General features: G+C 42.2%; 1 protein-coding gene across 2 annotated transcripts; it reads right to left on the bottom strand.

Moving 5' to 3' along the window:
- Positions 1-118: 118 nt before the first annotated feature.
- Positions 119-9352, bottom strand: LOC306772601 (transcription factor Sp3-like). 2 transcript variants are annotated; one of them, XM_079262154.1, is made up of 8 exons: positions 8817-9352; positions 7968-8198; positions 7278-7871; positions 5522-5731; positions 5233-5431; positions 4919-5105; positions 4585-4781; positions 119-2047 (listed from the first exon to the last, which is right to left on the bottom strand). In XM_079262154.1, the coding sequence occupies exons 1-8, from the start codon at positions 8883-8885 to the stop codon at positions 1794-1796; spliced, it is 1941 nt and encodes a 646-aa protein (XP_079118280.1). In that variant the 5' UTR covers positions 8886-9352; the 3' UTR covers positions 119-1793. The 2 variants fall into 2 exon arrangements, with proteins under 2 accessions (XP_079118280.1, XP_079118281.1); XM_079262155.1 differs by having other exon boundaries at positions 5522-5698.
- Between the last annotated feature and the right edge of the window lie 1354 nt (positions 9353-10706).

Genomic DNA, 10706 nt, shown 5'->3' with positions numbered 1-10706 from the left:
ATCCATTTGAAAAAAGGTTTTACAAAAGGTAACATTCAATTTTTACACCAATTCTTTAAAAAAAATCACTTAAAATAAGGTTTTGATACAACAAATTCAGTTTACTAAGTAATGGCTTCTATAAACAATGTGAAAATAAGATAATATACATGTCGATGAATTCTACAAACAAAAGACAAACTGAGGAAAAGATTACAATAATTAGGAAAAAAAAAAAAAAAGACAATGGCATGATTGTTTTCCTCTTTGAGCAACATCTGGCTAGAATTACCAACAGAGCAGTTATTGCAAAACCATCCCACATCATTTGGTGTCCAACTGGAATGTTCAATGAGAAGAACGTCCCCAGGGGCTGCCGATTCGCTGCATCCGTTTTAATCCACACGGCAATGCTTGAAGCGCTCTCCTGTAGCCACGTGCAGCCGACAACGAACAGGCCTGCAGGATTTCGAAGGCAACCACCCAGACCGTCAACATTTGCATTCACCGTCGCATGTTCTGGTTAAGGTGACACTCGGATGGACACAGAAATGGAAAACTGGGACAAAGTGTGAATTTACAACAAAAATATGTAAAAGAAAAAGGGGCTGTTTTATTTTTCTATATGTGAACAAGCACAGCGGACGGTGTGCTCGTGTGGACAGATGGGACATTCTGCTCAGACTGACCAGTTGCTGGAAGAAATTAGCTCTTTATCAGAGCGACTTGCATCCCCCTTCCACCCACTGAGGTGGAAAAAAAAAAAAAAAAAAAACTTCAGATCAGTTATGAGTGGCACTGTCATCCTACCCTGACCACCAGATTGACCTGCGCTCTGCTTGTAGCAGCGTGGCATCGCTGCTGCTAGCTGTAAATAACTGGGTGGTAACTGCTGCATATTAGACGAAAAACATGCAGAAATATACTAGATGGCAGGCCCAAAGTTGTGTCTGTACTCTCAATGTGAGGTCACTATTAGCAGTCAGCTACCTTTAACATAAATACCGGAAACATGCAAGACTCGAGTGTAACAATGAGAGGGGTGGTGGTACCAGATTATTAACCAGAGCCTCCTGGAATCCATTGGAAACAGCATGCAGGCTTTTGAGGATTATGTGACTTGCAGACCTATTTCCAGTTTCTGTGTTAAGAGAAGCTTTAAAAAGAAAAACTAGTCAACTAAAATGTTGATCTTGAAAAAACATCCGTTCATGGCAGCAGCGGTGCAACAGTTAACTCTGGCTGTTGCACTGCTTCAAGCAGAGCGCTTGGTTCAGTCAGAACTCTCCTGCAAGGGGAAAAAATTTAAAAAAGAAAGAAAAAGAAAACACACAATCATCCCAGAGAGGTTGCTTCCTTCTCCCTCCTTTGCACAAACACAGTTATCTCCATTACAGTTACATCATCTGCAAAGCTTAAAAAACACATGCACCTCCAGCATTTTATACAAGAGTATAATACAAAATAAGGCATTTCATTGTGTTGAGTATTCATGTCGTGTTTTGAGTGTTAAATTGTCTTTTTTCTTTTTCGTGTACATAGCAACCACATTTTAATGTTATTTCTTTTGCCCCCCTATAAAAAGACTGCAAAAAACAAACATTAAGATAACTCTCACTTAAAATATATATATTTGCCATATATATTTACGTATATATTCATATATAAAAAAAAAAAAGGAAAAAAAAAAAAAAACTAAACAAAAAGAAAAAAAACAGAAAAAAGATTAGAGGGGAAGAGAAAAGCCCAAAAGGTCCCTGTGATTGGCCAGTTCTCAGAAAGAGTCACCTCGTCCCTGTCTCCTCCCCCGTTTCTCATTCCATGACCTCACCGGGCGCCACAGTGACCAGCTGCAGAGGGATCTCTTGATTGGCTACAAGGTCGTGGGGGGTGGTGGTCTGCAGGATGAGTGTGGTTCCGTCTGTGGTGATGACGGCGTCGGTGGTGGATGGAGACGTGGAGGAGGGAACTCCGCCTTTTTTGTTCTGGTGAGTCTTTATGTGCTTGGCCAGGTGGTCGCTCCGCATGAACCTCTTGGAGCACTCTGAGCACACAAACTTCTTCTCTCCTGCCAGGTCAAAGACACACATTAGACCAGGTGCAAAGGTGAATCAGAATTTGACATGACTCTAGAAACAATGAGGCCATCACGCGTCACCTTAAAAGAGAAATTAAGACTTATTTTATGTTGTGCCTTGAGCTACAAACTGATACCTCCACAGTGCAGGACTGAAGACGGCACGCCGTCACTCCTCCCAGCAGCCAGCAGCATTTCCTGTTGAGGCTCAGTGAAGTACTATTCTAGTCATATTTTCCTAAATGTCAAGTCTAAATCTTATATGAGTTCAGCATTCTAGAGAGTCTCTTTAATGTACTGAGAGTACTCACTGGAACATCCAACATGCAAACACGAACACTTTGGTTCCTCAGGTTTGCAGACACAGCTTGCTGACAATATCAGGAGCAATAAATAAATATATAATTATTTAATGAACTGTCCTGAAACATCATGCAGTTATTTAATAATAATATAATAATATCTTCATATATTTATGAAAGTGTCTGCTATGGTTTGCATGTCGCTAATTAAAAAGAAGTTGTTGCAGCAGTGGTTTCAGATCATGAAGCAACTTGTTGAGATTTCTGCCTCCTTACCAGCTATGGTTAGGATTTAATATTCTGCAGTAGAAAAGTTTCTGTGCATAATAATCTGGATTAGAAATACTTTTCATCAGGAGGATGAGCAAGTGGGAAAACATTTGACAAGTCTTTTTTATTTGTTTTATAAACTTTTGGCTTTCAAATGCGTAAAATCAGACTTTACGCTAGTGGACTGTTGACAGCACAGGGGCTTCGCCTGTGTGCAAATGTTGGATAGTCTTCTGCATAGTGCAGAATGATAGGTATACAAACAGCTGAAAACTCTGGTATATTTAAAGCTTATTAACCAACTAGTTTAAGTTGCTGGTTGCAACGAGAGCGTTCAATCTTTCCCACTTGACCTCTGCTGAAAGCGAGGAACAAGTGTTGGAAAAAACTGAACTACAGCCAGACGCTGATCAAAGCTTTAATTGGATATAAAAAGAGCATAGTTTAAAGGGATCCTATTATGGTATTTTGAGTTTTCTGAGCTTTCTACAGTGTTACAGTGTTGAATTCTCATCAGACATGTGAACGGCACTGTTTTTCACCTAAACGCATGTTTGAGTTTGAGTTTGAGTTCCAGCACTCGCTCCGTTCAGTTTCCATAGCGACGAAAAACGTGTCATTTTAGAGAGTTTTTTCTACTTGGAAATCCTTGTGACGTCCCGGGGGATAAGGTTTGGTGATTGGTTACCTTTTACTGGTTACCAAGGGCATGTACAAATACATCAGGCGGGTGGAAAACGTCGGATAAAGTTATTTCCAACGATGGCTGGTGAGTTTACCAAAAAGAGACATCCTGCTGCATCCGTTGCTGTGGGTTGCTGTTTTCCACTTCGTTTTCAGGGTCTGATTCAGGTTCCAACATGTAGGGCTGTATGCTATGTGTTGACATTGTATTTTGTGTTTTTTATTGAGTTCATATTAGCCTAATCCTTCTGTTTATGAGATGTTACAATGACGGCAAAAGCAGGTGCGGTGTGCGCTCCCGATGTAGCGCGGTGGCGGGAGGCGGGGCTTAATGCGGAAGAGTCTCAATCCACTCGTTTTGCCCACAGGCTGATCTGACAGCCTACGGAGAGGGTCGGTCTGAAGTAAATAAAGCGATTTGTGACAATAACTCGATCAATTCCCAGCCCTTCTGGTCTCAGAAATAAAAATAAATTAGCCTGAAATGCACATAATAGTTCCACTTTAAAGACAGTTTCATGGTGGCTAATTCTAAAGCTTGACCTCGTCCACACACACACACACACACATGAACTGGTCCTCGAAGAATGAACATCTACATAGACTAATCAGTGATTGTAGCAGATTGATAGTTTTATCTACCTCATACCGACATACTGCCTTCAGATGAAGACTGAAGCTCCAAAACCTCCTGAACCCAGTTTAATATGAAACTAGGATATCATAAGCAGTAAATGACTCGCCCGAGACATGGACCACCACTTCAAATGTTATAAAGCCCCACAAGATTAGAATCCTTTACTTGCTAATCTTTGGTCAAATATCCTTGAATCTGTTTTTCTCACATCAGACCCATTCACACATTAACATGCAACTATTTTTAAGTAGTTTTAACCCATTAAGGTCCTGGTCTACCATTTGGTAGAGCTACATTTGCAGAGACATAAATCTGTCTGAGCCGTCTCTACCAAGTGGCTGGGTATGTAAAACCCAAACTAAGTGTTTATTACAACACTACTGTTTCAAATTGCAACCATTTTACTGCTATTACATTATTATTAACTTTTTTTTTTTTTTTTTTTTTTAACATAGCAACCATTTGCTTATTATTATTCTTGTCCAAAATGAATGGAAGAACACAGGGAAACATTGTTCTCACATAAAACACATGCTGCTGATAATAAAGGACCGCAGGGACAATTTCTCTACACATTATGTTCAGTGTAGCTTGCGATCAGGTGTGTGTAGGGTGCATGGGAATTATCAACTCACCTGTGTGTGTCCTCCTGTGTCTCTGCAGCTCGTCGCTCCTGGTGAACCTCTTCCCACAGTACATCCAGTTGCAGACGAAGGGTCTCTCTCCACTGTGCCAGCGCAGGTGAGCTCGCAGGTGAGACGTTTTACCGTAGACTTTACCGCAACCAACGATGTGGCAGATGTGCTGCTTCTTTTTCCCCATGCCTGAGCCTCTGTAAGCAAAAGAGAAAAGAAACGGTTATGGGTGTCTCTGGAAATGAAGACAGGAATTATGTAACTTGTTGTATTGGACAAAGAAAAGCTTAACAGCAACAAACTGTGCTGCATCTGTGTGTTTGAGGAAGCCCACCTTCCTCCAGACTCTTTGCAGTTGGGGCAGGTGCAGGCGACTCTGCGGAGCCTCTTGCCCTCCCCGCTGGGCGTCTCCATGTCCTCATCCGTCATCTGAACGCGCAGGTTGTTTAGGTCGCTGGGGTTCAGCGTGGAGTCTCTCAGCTGCCACTCCTCCGAGTCTGGCTCCTCCTTTATTTGAATACCTGAACCAGTAGAGAAGTGGGTAAACAGAGGGAGGATTGAGGACTGCTATGAATAAGGGATGAATTATTATAGTAATAATAATAAAGATTCTGACATGAAAATGGAGGGTTATGTGTGTGGTCTCACCAACTGGACTGCCTGAATCCTCACCCTGCGTGTACTGAATTCCACTTTGTGTTACAGGGTTCACTGTGACTGTCTGGAGGTTGGGTAAGCTGACTTGCCCTGTTTGGCCCATAGGGAGGGTCTGGACTGGGGCCAGGGTCAAATGCTGGGCCTGGCCCTGGGGCAACTGGAGACCCTGAAGCGACTGGACACCCTGAACCTGTAGCAGGATTGATTATTTCAATGATCAAAAAGTAATTTCCTGCACACATTGAACGATTTAATGTTTTGGAAAAAGCAACAACAGTACCTGGAAGGTTTGCCATTGGATTTGTCCAGTGGCCGTGACGGTTTGGGCCTGGATGAGGAAGGTTCCTGGGTTGACCAGCTGCACGCTCTGTAGAGACTGACCGGCTGCAGTCAGGTCCTGGCTCTGAGCCACCTGGGCTACCTGGGCCTGACCATCCCCAGACAGGTGTAGGATGGGCTGTGAGATAGTGGTGGCATTGGAAGAGGACACCTAAACCATCAGGAACAGCAGTCGATTGCAGGTAGAAGCAAAGATTTACAAAGATTACCAAGATTTCTCCATTGCAAAGATTTTCAGTCAAGAAATCCCAAGTATAAAACCACTGCTCCAAAGTGAAAGCACCACTTATAACAGTTCAACTTTCACTTATATTGACTTAGACTTATCTGACCCCACACAGGGAATCAGCATATTACTGTCACAAAAGAGGTCCACGGGGAAAAAAAATACTACATCTGGTGATGCAGATGAAAACAAAGCAATCAGTTGCTCTTGAGAAATGGAAGACTGTATTTAATATGTAATGGAAGAACGAGAAATGGAGCATAAAACCAACAACATAAACAGAAGCATAAACAAAACAACGTAAAAACAATTACCAGTAAGCAAAGGCAGAAAACCAGAACAGCTACTGGTGTGGCTGTTTGAGGTAGAAGTTGCTGATGGAGAGACTAAAGGTCTCTGGTAGAGATGTATGAAATTATCAACCTGCCAAGATTATCTGCCTATATCAGTATTAAAATGAAATTTTGGAAATGATCGGTATCAGTTTTTACTTTTTAATGACACAACTTGACACACAATTATATATCAAACTTTTCCACTAAGTCTCCTCTAACTTAAAATGACCAAATATAAGAGATGCTATGTATAGTTTTCCAGATATTTGGGGTTTATTTTGTTACAACTTGCTCCAGAAATATCAGTATTGACCGATATTGGTAACAAAAATCAAGAGTTGGACAAAATCAGCATATATATTTAAAAAAAGCCAATGCTGAACATCCCTTGTCTTTGGGAATCTTCACTCAACACTTGATAAACTCATATTTTTACACTGGCTTTTAACTGCATAAAGCACAGACACCAGGCCTGGCTTTGTACTGTCTTTCATCTTTAATTATTTATTTTAGATGCTTGTTTATGTCATTTTATACTTTTATTTATCAATTTACCCATGCAGCACTTTGCATACCTCTTGGTATGTGAAATCCTTTATAAATAAAGTTTCAATTGATAAAATCTACTTATGTGCTGCTAGATAGTGGGTGGACATAAAGCAGTGGTCACATCCTTTTTGGCTTGACACTTAAATGAACTGTTTTCTAACTCATGTTAAGACTCTTCGTCAATATGTTTGTGTGTGAATCATTTAAAATCTTCAGATGCTAGTGTCAATACCATACCTGAAATTAGGTACAAAAATCACATTAAGCTACATGGAAAATGATCACTTTATCTTTAATCTGCTCCAACAAGAAAACAAGGTCTACATGGAGAAACCAGAAACTATCCAATCAGTTCAAAGAAATCCAAACACTACACTACTCATCAGTAATGTCCTTGACTTTAACAAATTATCTTTTTCCTCTCAGACTGTTTGTTTGATTTTGATTAAGATTCTTTAAAATTAGTAGAAATAAAGTCTCATCATAAAACAAAAAGTTGTATCAGTTAAACATTGTTGTAGATGTAAGTTAAGAACCAAAATACGCTGACTTGACACACATACAGTATAGAAGGCAAACATGCTCACCTGGATCTGCTGCAGGTGGTTATGGGAGTTGAAGTTTTCTGTGGAAGGATCAGACACTCCGGCAGACACAGCAGTGGCTTGGGTAAGAACCCCGGTGCCATCGATGGTCTCAGGGAGCTGGGAGGAGTTGGAGGAGGATGTGGTGGTGGTTGGCACGTACAGCTCTTGGTTTGCATTGGGGTCGCTGACTGTCACCAGCTGCTGCTTGTCCTGGCCCTGACTTTCCAGCGCCTGGCTGCTCATTATCAGCTGACCCTCAGGGGTCACCCCTGTTGCAATAGGGACTGTCTGAGCTCCTGTTAGGCCTAGGGATTCCAGATCCACGCTGTTTATAGGGACAAACGTAATGTTGCCAGGCAGCCCTACAGGTACAGTGCCTGTGTATGCTGTACCCCCAGCCAGAGAGACACCCTGGATCGACTGAACGTGACCAGCCTGTGTTAGGAGGTCTGTGGTTGCTGTTGTGGCACAGCTGATTCCAATACTGCCCTGGCTCCCATCTTGGAGGAGCTGAATCTGCCCTGTACCGTCATCCAATCCCTGTGCTGGGAATCCTGCAAGTGTCCCATCTGCATTCTGAATTTGTGGGATGACCTGGAATACATGGTAACAGTAGTGAGCATGACGATCACCCAAACAGAGCACTTACAGTACCTTAAGGATGTTAGCGTTTTTTTCTCTTTCTTTTACCTGATACTGAATGCCTGACACTCCATTGGAGGCAGCCTCACTACCAGATGCTGTAACATAAATGGGCTGGCTAGGAAGACTCCCAATTGGAAGCACATATTGCCCGTTGGATGTGACAATCCCAGAGTTTGGAATGTGGACGACTCCTTGGTCTTCCTTCCCAGCTGAAACAGGAGTTAACACTTCCCATCGGTCAGAACCTGTCAGCTGGATAGCTGACATATCTGTCGTCTGTGAGTACAATCAAAACTCAATTAGCAAAGGCAGATCACGCTTCCACATGGAGATAGTCATTCATCTCTGCTTCAGATTAGATCAAAGAGGAGGGGAACAAGCCTGGCTATTGTCTGTAAATCTGTTATGAATTAGGAGACTGTGTTTATATATCAAAGAGCGACTAAAGCAGAGACAGTCGAGGATCAGGCAGAATTTCTTTTGATGCAAAGATCGGCCAGTCACGAGACAGAAACAGCCACCAACACACAGTGACGACAACAGGCTCAGAAATAGTCGAGAGCAGCGAGTGGGGGATGGGTGGCCATTACAACACAATTGAACGCTACTGTAATGATCGTGGACGACATTACTGCTACATTATAACATCACTGCATCCTCCAAGCCCAGGGTACACCGGCTATCTTCCAGCGAGCCGACCCAAGTGACTGACTTCAGTGTCCTACCCACTATGGGCGGGTTTTACAGGGGTAAAGTGGGTGGCCGTTATTGAGGGGAACACAGGAAGTGTACGGCTTTCACCCCATGCCATCAAAATTTTAAAACGTGTGAACTTTATGCTCTCAAAATCACATCCAGAATCCGATAGGGAGCGAGCTAGAAAATGCGGGATACCTGTGTTTCCGCTGCGCCGCCGGCTTGCAGAAACTCGCTTTGACTGCTGTCCACGTCCGCGGACGCCATTTCTCCTTGTTTCAGAGGCTGCTCTGGCGCTAGCAGGGAGAGAGGGGGAAACTCAGCAAAACTCTGTAATCTTCAACTCCTGCCTGCCAGAAAAGCTCGCAAAGCATCCCCACTCTCCAGTCCAAAAGGAGCTTATTGCGAAATTCAACTTTGCAGCGGAGATTCTGGGACTATTTCGGCCCAGATCGACTGTTTACTTTGTCAACTCCGTGGCTAGTCAGCTAGCCTAGTTAGCTAACCATATCGAGCTAGTTAGCAGCAAAGCTAACGATAAAAAGACGCAGCTCGCTCCGCTGCAGCTTTCACAAACTCACCGATTAGTTGCAGCTTCGATGCGCTTAATGTTTACGTACCAGTCATAGCGTGATTGGTAGTAACCGGTAGGATTACCAGATCAACTAAACTCCGAACATCATTATTTTATCAAAGGCGGGCTAGTGTTGATCGGTGAATTCGGGTCGATTTTTTTCTATTTTGATTGACGGTGCGGGAAACACAAAAAGGTGGGACTAACAAGCTTGACCGTCGAATTTGCATCACATTACAGGACGTCCCGCCCTTCTTCTCTATGCCCATTGGCTGAGTGGGTGCACTGTTGGCACGTCATTGGCTAACTGAAATGCTTGTAAATTTTTTCGGGTTTTTTGTAGGACGTGTGTTTCCTGTTTGTTGAGCGAGGCCAGAGAAGGAATGTAGTAGTCGAAATCCTAACAAGAGACTTGGAAACCAGCAGTGAACACTTCAAACTCTGCTTTGTTTCATAATAGGTTTTTAATTTAATAAAGTTATTTATTACACATCGTTACTCTTGTCATCTTTCAATCCAAATGTTCAATCCTTTTAACTCCTAGTAACGCGAGAGGTTCTTAGAAAAAATTGAATCTGTAACTTATAAAATGGTCTCGTTCACATCAAGCACACAATTTGGAAACATGAAGCCTTCTACTTAGGTTTAGCGAGTAACATTTAGGATTGTAATCTCAAATCGGACATTATAATGATCCTAAAGTGAAGTTTTAAGTGCACTTAGTTTCATTTGGTACAATCTGAATGGTCTCAAAGATGACAAAAACGTTTTCTACTCTGCTTTTATAAACTATTTATTAGCTTCGCCTGCTAATAAAAACGGGGGTCTGTCAAAGTCTGAAAGTATGCAACAATCTCATATTTACCATTACGAATTATACAAATGTACTCGATTACATTATATGGACTTACTAAATTTTAGGACAAACCTTTTGTCCATAGTTAAAACTTTGCTGGAAACTAAAAATTATTTTAATAATGCCAATATGTGGACAAACTTCTTAGGAAAATGATCTTATGAGAAACCTGGTGTGGAATAATTTGATTTTACAGACTAAAATTTTTGTGCAGTTTTGCAAATTAAACTAAAAATGATTATTTTAATCATAAATAAAATGATTATTTTAATCATTTTTAAACGCAAAGTTAAACTGAAAGAGGTAATACAATCATTAAATTACTTATTTATTAGCTTTCAAGAGGCTTTCAATCACAATCTTGTCTTCCACAGCAGATGAAAGTTCCAAGTGATATGGCCGTGGGGCCCGGTAGGCCCTGACCTCTGCGGGGGGAGCCGTAGGGGTCGGGTGCAATGTGAGCTGGGCAGCAGCAAGAAGCGGGGACACTGGCGGTCTGAGCCTCGGCTGCAGAAACTTGCTCTAGGGACATTGAATGTCACCTCTCTTGTGGGGAAAGAACCTGCAGCTTGTGCACGAGGTTGAACGGTTACAGCTAGATATAGTTGGACTCACCTCGACGCATGGCTTGGTTGGGCTCTGGAACCAGTACCCTTGA

Source organism: Telmatherina bonti, assembly GCF_933228915.1.
Source record: "Telmatherina bonti genome assembly, chromosome: 22".
NCBI classification, from domain to species: Eukaryota; Metazoa; Chordata; class Actinopteri; order Atheriniformes; family Telmatherinidae; genus Telmatherina; species Telmatherina bonti.
This window is presented reverse-complemented; position numbering and strand designations above follow the sequence as displayed.

Excerpts from the sequence above, each read along its gene's own strand:
- LOC306772601 (XM_079262154.1), bottom strand. The coding sequence starts at position 8,885 with ATGGCGTCCGCGGACGTGGACAGCAGTCAAAGCGAGTTTCTGCAAGCC. Across the intron at positions 5,732-7,277 it reads ACCACCTGCAGCAGATCCAG|GTGTCCTCTTCCAATGCCAC; the intron begins GTGAGCATGTTT and ends CTGATGGTTTAG. Across the intron at positions 5,432-5,521 it reads TCCAATGGCAAACCTTCCAG|GTTCAGGGTGTCCAGTCGCT; the intron begins GTACTGTTGTTG and ends ATCCTGCTACAG.